Source organism: Schistocerca cancellata, chromosome 10 (genome assembly GCF_023864275.1).
Source record: "Schistocerca cancellata isolate TAMUIC-IGC-003103 chromosome 10, iqSchCanc2.1, whole genome shotgun sequence".
NCBI classification, from domain to species: domain Eukaryota; kingdom Metazoa; phylum Arthropoda; class Insecta; order Orthoptera; family Acrididae; genus Schistocerca; species Schistocerca cancellata.
This window is the reverse complement of record NC_064635.1, coordinates 90,156,328-90,172,840: the sequence shown is the minus strand read 5'-3', so window position 1 is coordinate 90,172,840 and position 16,513 is coordinate 90,156,328. Positions and strand designations below refer to the sequence as shown.

Sequence of the window (16,513 nt, the reverse complement as noted above, 5' to 3'; positions counted from 1 at the left end):
ACCACATAACGCAAGTTGAGAAGTGCATCGAACTTGCCGGGGATTATGTACAAAAATAGTGTAGTCATATATGAACATTGCCATGTATAAATTTTGTGTGAATAAAATATTTCCTGATGTTTAAAACGAAAGTGGTCCTTAACTTGTATGTAATGTGTGAGAACCAAGAAGGAACAGTAAGAATAGAAAATCAACAGAGAAGTGCTTGGATTAAAACTGCCAGTGGCAGGGAAGTAGTCCTCGTCCTCTACAGTTCAGCCTCTAATGTAGCAGAATGCCAGGTGTATCGCAAACTGTGGTACCCGTATAGCTCACTGCATTTGTGAAGGGCATTCAGTTTTCTACCTTTTGTAACAGTATTATTCATATAAAACAGACAGTTTGGAATCAAACAGTGGAAAATCCAGTATGGAATGTAACAATATTATGAGAAGGAAAGTTGCTACTCACCGTATAGCAGAGATGCTGAGTTGCAGATATGCACAACAGAAATGATTTTCACACTTAGCTTTCTTTTATATCTTCAAATTTAACACATTTTTCGGACAACACAACACACATATAAGTCACTGTGTAAGTTGACCTGTGTACAAGTCGGCATTCGATTAAACACTGAGTCTCAGTCTAGCGGCCGCTCTCGGCTGGCCGCTTAGGTGGCGCAGCTGCTGCCTGGCTGGCAGACAGCGCCGCACGTAGAGGACGTGCGTAATTGCGCGGCGGCACTTTGAATAATCGGCGAGTCACAACACTTTTCCCCCCTTTGAAATTGTTGCACTGGTCTTGATGGAGGTGTCCTGGAGATGGCTAACATCCATAGGCGTTGTTTGACTCGCCGTAAAGTCTCGAGGAGGAGGCTTCCCGTACGGACGGAAGTGTCCCCGATGATAACGGGTCGAGATGACAGGAGACGTAGGGGTTGAATCTGCTGGGGCCCCCTGCACCAATCTGCCCGTTGCGGCAAGTCCAGTTGATATGACAGGAGACATGGGCGATGTGTCGGCGTCTGTTGGAGGAGGAGGCGAGTAGATGTACTCTGACAGAGGACGGTCCTCCGGTTCCTGCATGGGCACGTCTCCTGGTGGTGTCCGTTCTTGTGCTGGCATCGCGATGACGGTGAGAGGGCTGCGTTGTGAGTATTGAGAGATGCCAAGATCCCGAGCATCAGGTAGAGCCAAAGGTGGTGTGGCGGCATTCGGAACAGGCGTTGCTGGCACCCGAGGCCGAAGCTGGTCCGAATGATGCACTGCAACACCCGCGTCCGTGTGGATTTCATACAGGCGTCTGCCACGGTGTCGTAAGATGCGGCCCGGGCTCCATTTTGGCCGCCTGCCATATCCCCGTACCCAGACGAGGTCGTGAAGTTCAGCAGCCCAAGCGTGATAGGACTGATTTGGTTGTTTTTGACAACGATAAAAGGCAACACGAGAGGCTACCACATGCGTTTGCTTTTGAAAATAGACAGACAGAAGGGAGCACATTTCAGCAAAGGACAAAGACGCAGGATCCTTCAAAGGATCCAATTGCGACAACAACCGATACATTTGAGGTGAAATCCAGGAAAGGAACAGAGACTTACATGGTTGTTCGTCTGTGACATGAAATGCCAAGAAGTGCTGTCGAAGACGTTTTTCATAATCAGACCAGTCTTCCGCCATCTCATCGTAAGGTGGAAAAGGAGGTACAGCCAACGACGAGAAATGCCCCGCATTTGACACCGCGACGAAATCGCGAATCGCCGCTGTTAGAAGCGTTTGCTGTTCAAGGAGATTTTGCAATAGTTGCTCGACAGTAGCCATGGAACCCTGTGAGTCAACGGTGAAAAGGAAAAATCCACTACCTCGTCGCCAATTTTTATATCTTCAAATTTAACACATTTTTCGGACAACACAACACACATATAAGTCACTGAGTAAGTTGACCTGTGTACAAGTCAGCATTTGATTAAACACTGAGTCTCAGTCTAGCGGCTGCTCTCGGCTGGCCGCTTAGGTGGCGCAGCTGCTGCCTGGCTGGCAGACAGCGCCGCACGTAGAGGACATGCGTAATTGCGCGGCGGCACTTTGAATAATCGGCGAGTCACAACAATTTCAGCCAATGGCCTTTGTCAACAGTAGACACACATACGCATGCACACGCACACTCATGCAAACACAAATTGAACACACAACTGTAGTCTCAGGCAACTGAAACGACACTGTGAGGAGCAGCACCAGTGCGTGATGGTAGTGGCGACTGGGTGGGGGAAAGGAGGAGGCTGGGGTGGAGAGGGGGAGGGATGGTATGGTGGGGATGGCGGACAGTGATGTACTGCAGGTTTGGCGGTGGATAGGGTAGAGGTGGGGAGGGGGGGGGGGAAGTAGTGGAAAAGGAGAGAAATAGAGAGAAATAAATAAATTTTTTTTTTAAAAAAAAGACTGTGGTGGTGGAATGACAGCTGTGTAGTGCTGGAATGGGAACAGGAAAGGGGTTGGATGGGTGAGGACAGCGACTAACGAAGGTTGAGGCCAGGAGGGTTACGGGAATGTAGGATGTATTACAGGGAAAGTACCCACCTGCACAGTTCAGAAAAGCTGTTGTTGGAGGGAATGATCCATATGCTACAGGCTGTGAAGCAGTCATTCAAATGAAGGATATCATGTTTGGCAGTGTGTTCAGCAACAGGGTGGTCCATTTGTTTCTTGGCCACAGTTTGTCTGTGGCCATTCATGTGAACAGACAGCTTGTTGGTTGTCATGCCTACATAGAATGCAACACAGTGGTTGCAGCTTAGCTTGCAGACCACATGACTAGTTTCACAGGTAGCCCTGCGTTGGATGGTATAGGTGATGTTAGTGACCAGACTGGAGTATGTGGTGGTGGTGGTGGGAGGATGTGTGGAACAGGTCTTGCATCTAGGTCTACTACAGGGCTATGAGCCATGAGTTAAGGGATTGGGAGCAGGGGTTGTGTAAGGATGGACAAGTACAGGGTTATTACAAATGATTGAAACGATTTCACAGCTCTACAATAACTTTATTATTTGAGATATTTTCACAATGCTTTGCGCACACATACAAAAGCTCAAAAAGCTTTTTTAGGCATTTACAAATGTTCGATATGTGCCCCTTTAGTGATTCGGCAGACATCAAGCCGATAATCAAGTTCCTCCCACAATCGGCGCGGCATGTCCCCATCAATGAGTTCGAAAGCATCGTTGATGCAAGCTCGCAGTTCTGGCACGTTTCTTGGTAGAGGAGGTTTAAACACAGAATCTTTCACATAACCCCACAAAAAGAAATTGCATGGGGTTAAGTCGGGAGAGCGTGGAGGCCATGACATGAATTGCTGAACATGATCTCCACCATGACCGATCCATCGGTTTTCCAATCTCCTGTTTAAGAAATGCGGAACATCATGATGGAAATGCGGTGGAGCACCATCCTGTTGAAAGATGAAGTCGGCACTGTCGGTCTCCAGTTGTGGCATGAGCCAATTTTCCAGCATGTCCAGATACACATGTCCTGTAACATTTTTTTCGCAGAAGAGAAAGGGGTCGTAAACTTTAAACCGTGAGATTGCACAAAACACGTTAACTTTTGGTGAATTGCGAATTTGCTGCACGAATGCGTGAGGATTCTCTACCGCCCAGATTCGCACATTGTGTCTGTTCACTTCACCATAAAGAAAAAATGTTGCTTCATCACTGAAAACAAGTTTCGCACTGATCGCATCCTCTTCCATGAACTGTTGCAACCGCGCCGAAAATTCAAAGCGTTTGACTTTGTCATCGGGTGTCAGGGCTTGTAGCAATTGTAAACGGTAAGGCTTCTGCTTTAGCCTTTTCTGTAAGATTTTCCAAACCGTCGGCTGTGGTACGTTTAGCTCCCTGCTTGCTTTATTCGTAGACTTCCACGGGCTACGCGTGAAACTTGCCCGCACGCGTTCAACCGTTTCTTTGCTCACTGCAGGCCGACCCATTGATTTCCCCTTACAGAGGCATCCAGAAGCTTTAAACTGCACATACCATCACCGAATGGAGTTAGCAGTTGGTGGATCTTTGTTGAACTTCGTCCTGAAGTGTCGTTGCACTGTTATGACTGACTGATGTGAGTGCATTTAAAGCACGGCATACGCTTTCTCAGCTCCTGTCGCCATTTTGTCTCACTGCACTCTTGAGCGCTCTGGCGGCAGAAACCTGAAGTGCGGCTTCAGCCGAACAAAACTTTATGAGTTATTCTACGTATCTTTAGTGTGTCGTGACCATATGTCAATGAATGGAGCTACAGTGAATTTATGAAATCGCTTCAATCATTTGTAATAGCGCTGTATATTGTGTAGGTTCAGTGGATGGTGGAATTCCACTGTGGGAGGGCTGGGAAGATAGTGGGAAGGACATATCTCATTTTAGGGCATGACGAGAGGTAATCGAATCCCTGACAGATAATGTAATTCAGTTGCTCCAGTCCTGGGTGGTACTGAGTTAGGAGGGGAATACTCCTCCATGGCCAGACTGTGGTGGGAGGTGGTGGTGGACTGGAAAGATAAGGCATGGGAGATTTGTTTCTGTACAAGTTTGGGAGGATAATTACGGTCAGTGAAGGCTTCAGTAAGACCCTTGGTATATTTCGAGAGAGACTGCTTGTTACTGCAGATGTGATGACCACAGGTGACTAGGTAGTATGGAAGGGACTTCTTGGTATGGAATGGGTGGCAGCTATCGAAGTGGAGGTATTGCTGGTGGTTAGTAGGTTTGATATGGATGGAGATACTGATGTAGCCATCTTCGAGATGGAGGTCAACATCTAAGAAGGTGGCTTATTGGGTTGAGTAGAACCAGGTGAAGCAAATGGGAGAGAAGTTGTTGAGGTTCTGGAGAAATGTGGATAGGGTGTCCTCACCTTTGATCCAGATAGCAAAGATGTCACCGGTGAATCTGAACCAGGTGAGAGGTTTAGGATTCTGGGTGTGTAGGAAGGGTTCCTCTAGATGGCCCGTGAATAGGTTGGCATAGGATGGTGCCATGCGAGTGCCCATAACTGTACCCCAGATTTGTTTGCAGGTAATACCTTCAAAGGAGAAGTAATTGTGGATGAAAATATAGTTGGTCATGGTGACTAGGAAGGAGCTTGTTCGTTTTGGAATCTGTTGGGCATTGGGAAAGGTAGTGTTCAATAGCGGTAAGGCCATGGGCATTAGGAATGTCAGTGTACAGGGAGGTGGCATCTGTAGTGATGAGCAGGGCACCGTGTGGTAAAGAGACAGGAACTGTGGAGAGTCGGTGGAGGAAATGCTCGTTATCTTTTATATAGGAGGGTAGTTGTCAAGATTGTGTTATGTAAGCTAGAAAAATTTAATTAATGCTTTCAATTTAATATTTCTGCTTTGAATAAATCATTTCATAGTCACAAATCGCCTGACATTGCAAGCAAAGGATCACACATAACTTTTTAAATGAAGAAACTATTAAATTAATTTGATTATGCTACCCTTCACGCAACAATGGACACCAAGTTAAATTCTGAAGTGTGCCAATTCAACCTTTTAACATTCCAAGCTTGTGCAGTGATGAAGGATATGGAAGATACAGAACTATGAATGAAATCAGAGTGAAAGGCTATTAATGATAAGTTTCATTGAGGACAATGATGTACTCAATGGACAATGGACATTGCTGTCCTCAATGGGAGTGAGTGAGAATGACAGGGTGTGTTGGCTGAGATGTAGAGTATACTGTGCACAGAATATGGACTAAAAGAAAACCAAATTATTGGGGAACAACAGAAATGAAATTCATGATTAACTGATGACTGTGTGGTAGATAAAGTGAATGAATTTTGCTACTTTGGAAGCAAAGTAACACATGATGAATGAAGGCAAGGAAGATGTAAAAACCAGTCTATCACAGAAAAAGATGGTATTTCTCATGATAAAGAAATCTTCTAGTGCCAAACATTGGCCTTAATTTTAGGAAGAAATTTCTGAGATTGTCTGTCTGAAAAGAAAAACACTTACTAGAAGAAGTGACAGAATTATAGTACTTGTTAAGACAGTAAGGAATAACTTCCGTGGTGCTACAGGGAGTGATAGAGGTCAACGATTGTAGAGGATGGTGGAGTTTAGAATACATACAACAAATAACTAACGAGGTTGGGAGTAGGTGCTATTTTGAGATGAAGAGGTTGGCACATGAGAGGAAGTTGTGGTGGGATGCATCAAACTAATCAGAAGATTCCTGGAAAAGTATGTTTTTCATTTTGAATTTTATTTCATCATCATCTATTCAGGATTAGGCAAAAAGTGTGTTCCAGTTTTATGAGTCATTCCATTGCTTGCACAGTCAGCCTACATGGCTTTCCCCACATTGGCAACCTTTTTTGCACTGCCACTATACACCCTGAAGCTAATTTGAGTAATCAAATGGAACATATTGTGACACTGATATCATGTTTAATTATTTCCATTTGTTGCAATTTGGGAATAAAATAGGAGATGACATCCTGTGACGTCTACATCTATGTCTATTGTCTGCAAACCACTGTGAAGTGGATGGCAGAGGATATGTCTCATTGTATCAGTTATTAGGATTTCTTCCCATTCCATTCACATATGGAACATGAGAAGAATTATTGTTCGAATGCCTCTGTGTGTGCTGTAATTATTCTAATCTTATCCTCATGATCTCTCTGTGAATGATATATAGGGGATTATGGTACATTCCTAGAGTCATCATTTAAAACCGGTTCTTGAAACTGTGTTAGTAGACTTTCTTGGGATAGTTTATGTCTAGCTTCTTTCTAGAGTCTGCCAGTTCAGTTCTTTCAGTATCACAGTGAAACTTTTTCATGGGTCAAACCAACCCGTGACTATTCATACTGTTCTCCTTCCTAGATGTTCAATATCTCCTGTCAGTCCTATTTAGTATGCATCCCACATATTTGAGCAATATTGCAGTATGGGTTACACAAGTGATTTGTGATCAATCTCCTTGGTATTCTACCAATACACCAAAATCTACCATCTGCTTTACCCTTGACTCAGCCTATGTGATTATTCCATTACATATCCCTATAAAGTGTTACACCCAGGTATTTGTGTGAGTTGGCCAATTCCAGCAGTGACTCGTTAATATTATAGTCACAGGATACTATGTTTTTTCATTTTGTGAAGTGCTCAGTTTTACATTTCTGCACATTTAAAGCAAGTTGTCAATCTTTGCACCACTTTGAAATCTTATTGAGATCTGACTGAATATGCAGTTTCTTTTAGATAGTACTTCATTATAGATACTGCATCATCTGCAAAAAAGTCTCAGGTTGCTATTAATATTGTCTACAAGATCATTAATAAACAACATGAAGAACAATGATCACAACACCCTTCCCTGAGTTACATCGGAAGTGACTTCTACATCTGACAGTGACTCTCCATTCAAAATAAATGCTGCATCCTCCCTACCAGAGTCCTTAATCCAGTCACAAATTACATTTGATACCACATATGATCGTGCTTTTGACAATAAGCGTAGGTATGATACTGAGTCAAATGCTTTTCACAAATCAGGAAATACTGCATCTACCTGCCTGCCTTGATCCAAAGGTTTTAGTATGTCATATGAGAAAGGTGCGAATCGGGTTTCACATGATCAATGTTTGTGGAATCCATGCAGGTTGGCACAGAGGAGGTCATTCTGTAGGAGTTACCTCATTATGTGGGCTCAATGTATGTTCTAAGGTTGTACAACCAAATTGATGTCAAGTATATTGGCCCCTTCTTATAGATGAGTGCCCCACCTCAAGAAGCTGAAGAGGAAAGGTTCAAGTCCGCATTATGTGGGCTCAATGTATGTTCTAAGGTTGTACAACTAAATCGATGTCAAGTATATTGGCCCCTTCTTATAGATGAGTTGGAGATACCTCATTATGTGAGCTCAGTGTATGTTCTAAGCTTCAACAACCAAATCGTTGTCAGGATATTGGCCCCTTTATGTAGATGGGTGTGACCTGTGCTTTTTTTCAAGAACTGGGCATAGCATTTTATTCCAACGGATCTTAAATGGATTATATCTAGAAGAGGGGCTGGGCTAATTCAGCCACAAATTCAGTACAGAATCTGATATGGATTCCATTGGGCCCTGGAGCTGTGTTCAGTTTTAATAATTTCAGCTGTTTCGATAGAAATCTCATATCAGCTGTTGCATTGCATTGCAAATGGTCTATGTTTGATCACCGTACAATAGCGCTGGATCTATTATTATTATTATTATTATTATTATTATTATTATATTCTCTTAATCATTCTTTCAGGTGCTTGGACATGAAGTGGAATCAGCAAGCAGTGACAGTGAACCGGGAAGGTATTGTACAGTTTTTTTGTATATCTACATTTTCATTTTGTGTGGGGTTAGTTTTGCAGCTTCATGTTGTAAGTGTTGCAGTAGAAAACAAGGCTGTACACTTGGTGCACAGAATACTGAATGCTAGCGACTGGTGCCTATAATGTTCACACATTGTGACACAACCAGCCAGGTACTCCTGTTCTATGAACAGCAAGCATTCCTGTAGTTAATTAGTGTCTTTAGGATAGGGGAACATGTACAATTTGAAATTTCTGACATGAACCTCTGGAAAAATTGTGAATCTCTGTGAAAATCTTGAGGAGTAGGCATTGGACTCTGCAGGTTTTAAGCCTGTCATCTTTTGGAAGTATGTGGATAACATTTTTGTAAGACAGCTCCATGGTGAGGAGAAACTAGTCAATTCTTGGACTATCTGAATTCTATTCATGGGAACATCAAATTTACAATGGGGCTAGAAATGAACAGATGCCTTCCTTTCTTCAATGTCTCTGTTCACTGTAAAACTGACAACACCGTGGGACATGGTGTCTTGTGCAAACTGACTAGTACAGGTTTTTCTTTACCTGTGAGTGGGAACTCTGCCAAGATCAGTTGTTTTGCTATATCACAGTTAAGTGACCTTCATATTAAAATCAAAGGTGAGTGCCCCACCTCAAGATGCTGAAGAGGAAAGGTTCAGGTCCGTAGTCTTCCTACTATTCATAGGGGCTCTTTCTTCTAAAGTAGTTTGTATTGTATCTCAACATAGTGAAGGCTACTTTTTGGCCAGCACCAAAGATAACCATGGCCATTGGCTCTATGAAGGATGACTCGATTCTAAGGATGGCAACGATATATAAGATTGTCTGTCAGTGTGGTTTACCAAATAGCAGATGTACTTTATGTTTAGTTCACAAACATAGTGTGGAACATCAACACTGTACTTGTCTGCTACAGCCTGATAAATCTGCTTTGGCCGAGCATTGTATACAGCAGCCCCTACAACTGACTGCAAAAACATCCAGATTGATACACCTGTTTCATGCTTCTGGGATTCAGTTTACAGGGAAGCTATTGAAGTACATTTGAAAAATGATTTAATTAATCATGATGATGATTTTAGCTTGAAAAAAATATGGAGCCTGGTACAGGTAGTAGTTAGCTCTCACAGGCAATGGTACTGTTCTCTGTTTGACCAGAATTGTGAAACAACATCTTTCACAGTGGGGTCACAGTAGCAAGTATCTCTGCCCAACATGGGCATTTCTTCCACAATGATTCACAGTGTATTCACTTGCACTTGGCTCATTCTATCAGGATGAGGTGGATAAGAGCGCTTTATGGTCAGTCTTTCTGGTACACTCAGATGATGACTGAATGGAATATTAGCAGCAGACAAAATTTGGTTGCAACTGAATTCTGAAAGTGTTACGGATCTCAGGTAAAGCTGTTCATCTGTTGAGACCAGAAGATACATGAATAAATGTGGGTTGCACTATTCATAGTCTACTCATTTGTGAGTTAATTTTAATTGTTGCTGTGTTTTAATGATAATTCATATCCACAAATCATATTCATAATCATCACATCTTTGGAATAGACAGGGTGTCTCTCCTAAAGGCCATCAGGCACATTTTCTCTGGTGTTTTGGCAGATATTTACAGTTTTGTTTTTGCAATGTGTAGCTGGAGTCAGTCCAAACAAATACTGCTCATCACATATTGCATGTGATGTGTCAGCAGAAAGCGTCACTTTGTGTCCCAGTGCAAACAGAATTATTTTTAAAACAGAATTTTATGTGCTCATTTGATACAGTGGTCCCAGTTTAGTCTAGTGCGATATTTATTTAGTCAATTTACACTTGTCAAAACAATCAGGGGTCAGCTGAGGTATCTAAGTTCTCAAGTATTGTCGTTGGCAGAATGAACTAGAATGGTTGATGTTTTTCTTTTGGTTCTACAGAGTGGAGACAACAACATTATGGTAACAGAGATAGTGATAATAATGGAAAGTTACTGCAGAGGTGTTGGTGTTGACTTGTGTTTACTCTACCAAATTACACAAGTACTTGGGTTCAGATAGTGTAGTGAGCTGGTTGTGCAATGCGACAACAACATGACTTACCCAAAGCTATGGCATGGAGAGCCATAGGACGGATGGAAGTGGGACAGATACAGAGGGAGGTGGCTGTAGGTACTGGAGTGTCCCAGAGTGTAATTTCCAGGACCTGGATGCGATTTCAGACAACAGGAACCATTAGAAGGAGGCAAGGCCAATGTTATCCATGGGTACCATCAGCAAGAAGTGAGCATTATCCGTGGGTACCATCAGCAAGAAGTGAGCATTATCTCCAGTTAACAGCCCATCAAGACGGGAGGCTGAATGCAACTCAGCTTCAATGCACCCTCCAGGCATCAACAGGATGCGCAATATCAACACATACAGTCCGAAATTGCCTGTGGGAATGTGGCCTCTATGCATGGAGGCCTACAGTATGTGTCCCATTAAAACCACAACACCGTTTATCCCACTGAAACTGGATGGAGGAACATCAGGATTGGAGTCGTAATGCATCGCGCCAGGTGCTGTTCACAGATGAGTCAAGATTTTGTGTTCAGCTGAACAATCGTAGTTCTGTCCTCTGGAGAGAACGTGGATCTTGGAACAATCCTGCTTATGTGCAGGAAACAATACCATATCATAGTGATGGATGAACAGTGTGGGCAGGAGTCAATTCTGGCCTATGTGCAGACCTCTATACCTGTTCAAAATGGCGCTTTGACTCCTCAGAGGTATAGAGATGAGATCCTTCGACCTTTTGTTGTGTCCTACACTGGTGCCATAGTAGATGCTTTCCTTCTGGCAGACGATAATGCTCATCTCTACAGAACTACACTGGTGGACAACATGCTTGAAGCTGAGGGAATTGAATAAATGGAGTGGCCAGCTTGTTCACCGGACTTAAACCTGGTTGAGCATATCTGGGACGCACTTGGCAGATGCATTGGAGCCAGACAAGCACCTCCTACAATGGTTGCAGAGCTGGATAGTGTACTCATGGAAGAATGGTCGAATATCCCTCAACAGCTGATTGATAACCTCATACTGTCTGTGACACGCAGCTGTGCAACTGTACTGGCCATCTGAGGTGATCACACGCTATATTAGAGGGCAATGAGAATGGCTGTTTCATTATTATGGTAGCCCTACAGTGCCTCGCTCTACATAAATGCCATGTAAACCTTGAGTAAAGAGTTGAGACAGCAAAATATTGTACTGTTTCACACACCAATTACAATTGTAACCGTGAATAAAATGTGTTATCATATGTCTATTGTGTTTGATATCTCACCTTATCCCCTAATTGTTTTGAGCAGTGTATATTAAAAGGGATGTTAAAAGATGACGCAGTGGCTTGGTAGTGCTGCTGCACAGTGGTAGCAGTCAGTACAGGCCAGAACGGTACTGTCGTTGCTGGTGTAGTGGTTATATATCACGATTTAGTGTTGCAGTTAATACATATTGACAAAATAAATATGACACTAGACTAATCTGGGACTGCTCTATTGATTGGGCACACAAAATACCGCTTTAAATATCATTCTGTTTGTAATGGGAACAAGCCAATGCTTTCCAGCAATGAGCATTGTATGAAATACATGACAAACAGTATTTGTTGTGGCTCACTCCAGCTACACATTGCAAAAACAAAACTGCAGATATGTGGCAAAACACCAGAGAAAATGCACCAAATGACTCTTAGGAGAGACAGCCAATGTAAGTATATTCTGACCTGCTATGCGCAGTTGAAGATACATGGCACTCAGTCCCTGTTCAGAAGGGTGAACACAACATGATAAGAGACAACTGTTAACCCCCTCCCTTTCAGTCTTGAAATATAATTATTTGGAGTGTAGTTTTTTTTTTTGTTTTTTTTTTTTGCCTTGATATTCACACAAAATCATCGAATCCATATGTGCCCACATCTCCCTTCAACCACCTGGGCACACATGATTGTTAATCTCTAAAACATAGTACACATGCTCAAAAGTCTATAGTATTTATATTATTATGTCCCCACATATTATAGACTGAGGATTTATATTTGACAGCTTGATATAATACCCTTTAGAATGATTGTGACCATTTGGAAGACTGAGCAAGGTGGTGCAGTGGTCAGCACACTGGACTCGCATTCAGGAGGACGGCGGTTCAATCCTGCGTCCGGCCATCCTGATTTGGGTTTTCCGTGATTTCCCTAAATCGCTTCAGGCAAATGCCGGGATGGTTCTTTTGACAGGGCACGGCCGACTTCCTTTCCCATCCTTCTCTAATTCGATGAGACCGATGACCTCGCTGTTTGGTTTCTTCCCCTAAATCAACTCAACCCAACCCAACCACATGAAAGCAACTTTATCGTTTGTGAAGCACAAGCGTTGTCAGTTAAGGCAAAGAAATGAGAAGGTTGGTAAATGGAGATTGCTTTGGAAAATCTGTAGCTTTTCTTCCATTTATTGGTGATATTTCTTTCAAGTTAGCCAGAATCCTCCAGAAATTTCAGATTAAAGTGGTTTACTGCCCATTGTTTAAGATTCTGAACTTGTTGGATCATTTAAGGATGACTTGCATTTGCAGGAGACTGGAACTTAAAAAATACCTTAGCAGTGTGGTATAGCTTACGTAGGCCAGACCACACACGCCATATAAGAATGTTGCACTGAAGACCAGCACTGCACTCAGCTTTTACAGCTATTCAAGTCTACTATTGCTGAGTGTTGTATGGTTCAGTGGAATATGATAAAACAATAATTTTGGCCACAACAATGTCATTTTGGGACTCAGCTATTAAAGAATAAAATATGAATGACAGAGAATCTGATTAACTGTGATAGAAAAACACTTGATTAACCTACCTTAATGGTGACAAGCACTTTATTGTAAATACAAAAGTTACTGTTTATATGTTCACTAATGTGAGAAACATTATCACCACCTCCTTAATACCTAGGTCCATAATACAACAATGATCTTGAATAGCATGGATTTGACAAGTTCTTTATAGTTTTCTGCACTGGCCGCTCAATTTCTGTAAATTATGGTCTGGCGGTTTATCGGTGCAGAGCTGGCACCCAATAGCAATCCACATGTGTTCCATCAGATGAATTTTGTGGTGAAGGTATCAGCGCGAGTTCACTATCGTGCTCCTCAAATGACACTAGCACAGTCCTGGCCCTGCAATTGTACTGCAGGAATATGCCATTGAAGTTCATTTTGTTCTATGCCAGCCACCATGTTTTGCTATTGTGTGCATTCTTCCCGTGTGTAAAAATATATAAATAGTGAATATGGCTAACAGACATCACTTGTCAAACTTAGAGATTGAAGAACTCTTGAACAGTGGCTCAGAACTTGATCTTTCGGACGACATCGACGATTTTTCAGAAGATGACGATGACTCGCATGAGCTGGAGAGTTGAACCTGTGCTGCTGATAGAAAAGGTGGTAGTGAGTATGAAGAAGCTAATGCACAAGTTTCCATTAGTTGGGTTTCTCATTCAGTTCAACAGCCTGCCCTTCATAATGAATGGTGTCATTTTGATGTGCTCCCTGAATTACCTATGTTTGAAGAAATGAGTGGAATTCAAGTTCCTCTCGATACATTGTCAACAGAACTATAGTGTTTGTTGCAATTTTTGATCACAGCATGTTCCTAAAAGTAAAGTCAGAGACAAATATATATGCTGCTGATACTATTTCTGAACTACTCCATCAGAACAGAATCAGATCAAAATCTTAATGGAAGAAATGGAGAGCAGTGAGGATAAGTGAAGTATACCAATTTTTTGCAACCGTTTTGCATGTGTGTGTTGTAAAGAAACCTAAACTTACGGATTATTGCTCAGAAGACCTTGTGCTTGCTTCACCATTTCCTTCTCAGCTAATGTCATGAGACAGATTTTTTGCCATATTCAGGATGCTGCTTGTGAACAGTAATGTGCTATGGATACCTCAGAACCAAGCCATGACCCTTTGCATAAAATAAAATCTGTTTGGGTCTTTTTCACAGAAGGATGCAGAAAAGTCTTATCCACCACGAAACCTGACTGTGGATGAAGCAATATGCCCTTTTCAAGGAAGAATTTGATTCCGTATTCATGTGAAAGACACACCAGAGAAATATGGCATAAAACTGTATGTTGTAAGTGACTCTCAAACAGGTTACATGTACAGTGCTGAAGTTTATACTGGACAAAAAGAAAATTTTGAAAATTCTGTCAAATCCCTGCTGCTGAGGCTATGTTCCTCTTACTTGGCAAAAGGACATGTGGTACACATGGACAGATTTTATACAAGTTCTGCAGTCCTTGAAGAACTATGGGAAAGAAATACAATGGGAGTTGGAACTGCGATGAAGAACAGGATAGGCTTGCCTAGACACATAATAAATCAAAAACTAAAGAAAGGAGAAATGACATTTTGTCACTAAGGACACATTATTTGCTTGAAATGCAAAGACAAACGTGATGTACACATGTTATCAACACAGCATAAGATGACTGGTTTGCATATCAGTGTAAAATCCAGGAGTGGATATGCTGAGGTAGTAAAGCCAGACATTGTATTAGATTACAACTTGTCTAAAACAGGTGTTGGCAGAGGAGACCAGCTGATGAGTTACTATCACTTCCAGTGAAAGACTGTAAAATGGTGTAAAAAGATTTTCCTCCATATGTTTATGAGGGCAGTTGTGAATGCTAACATTATTCACAATATCAAAACACCAAAAAAGTGTGCATTAGCAAATTTTATCTGTAAATTAGCAAAACAGTTGGTTCAAAAAGGAGGAGTGGAACCAAATGAAGACACACTTTCTGCATCTGGAGTTTCAACTGTAAACAGACTCACAGCACATCATTTTCCTGAGAAACTGTGACCAACAGAAAAGAAAACAAACCCAGCTAGAAGATGTGAGGTCTGCTGGGAACAAGGGAAAGCTGCAGGAAAGGTAGTGAGGAAAGAAGGCAGATGCTACTGTAAGCCATGTAACACAGGCCTTTGTGTTCCCAAGTGTTTTTAAAGATTTCATACCCAAGTGGAGTTCTCTAATTTTTTTAAACTGAGAAAAAAACAGTTTACCTATAAATGAAACCTGTAGTATTTCCTGCTGACAAGTGATTTTCAGTCAATACCCTACCATTCCCTATGACTTATGAAAATTCTGTGTACTTCAGGGAAAAATAAAAATGCTGAAAAACTGTATCTTTAGAGTAATATCTACAAATCCCTGTATAATTTATTTGTGCTAAATGTATACATATTCATAAAGAGGAAGGTTGGAAGTGGATTAGTAAATTTATTAAAAAATGTCAATTGTAGCAAATTTCCTCAGGATCTGATTATTAACTGGATTGCCGACCCAATAGACTCCAATGTGTTAATAATTCCCTCCCCGTATCAGTGATGCAGTGCATGCTTCAAGCTGTTTGGCTGGACTTCGGCATATCCAGGTGTGACCATTGATGTGCTGTAACAGGAAACATGATTCCCCTGACCAGTTGACACACAGTGGACATCATCAGTGTGTATGTAGATACTGAAATTACACTTTGCCATCTGCAAAGCTCCGAAGATGACTCTGAGTAGCTTCATCTCCTTCATTCCTGTTATTGTTTTCTTTTGCTGTCTTTTATTTGGCACATTTACTTTGGTATTTTTCTTTGCACTCGTGGCAGTAGTTTGCACTCTATGGCAGTCCATGAAAACTATAAAATAAGTCTTATTAAATTGACAACTTTACTGTGCTGTTATTTTTTTATCCATCTACAATGATGAGTGCAGCTGCCATGCAAATGTGTGTATTGCAATAGTATTGGGTAGTTGTAATGCTGTAATAGAAGATGTTGACAACTTTTTTATGTTGGTTTCAATTGCTAGTAGTACAATTATTACTACAAAAATATATTTTATAAGTATGCATCTGCATTAAAAGAAAATTAAATTTCTTGGACTGACTAATTTCCTGCTAGAATACAGCAGTTGTATGACCTTCCTCTGATGTCACAGAACCCTAAACTATCTGTCAGATGCTTTGGACCTTAAGACATACATTTTCCGAAATGCCTCATTAACAAATAATGTTAAGTGAAAATTGTTTTCCCCAGATTTGAGAGCTCCAAAACCCGCATCTGGTGAATGCAA

At 41.7% G+C, this 16,513-nt stretch overlaps 1 protein-coding gene across 4 annotated transcripts in view; it reads left to right on the top strand.

The window, feature by feature from the left end:
* LOC126106536 (zinc finger protein 501-like) overlaps positions 1–16,513 on the top strand; it is a 140,807-nt gene that overhangs the window by 94,782 nt on the left and 29,512 nt on the right. For all 4 annotated transcript variants that reach the window (XM_049912868.1, XM_049912867.1, XM_049912866.1 and 1 more), the window contains one exon: positions 8,283–8,332. In XM_049912868.1, the coding sequence (XP_049768825.1) occupies positions 8,283–8,332 (50 nt within the window). The remainder of the gene's footprint in view (positions 1–8,282; positions 8,333–16,513) is intronic.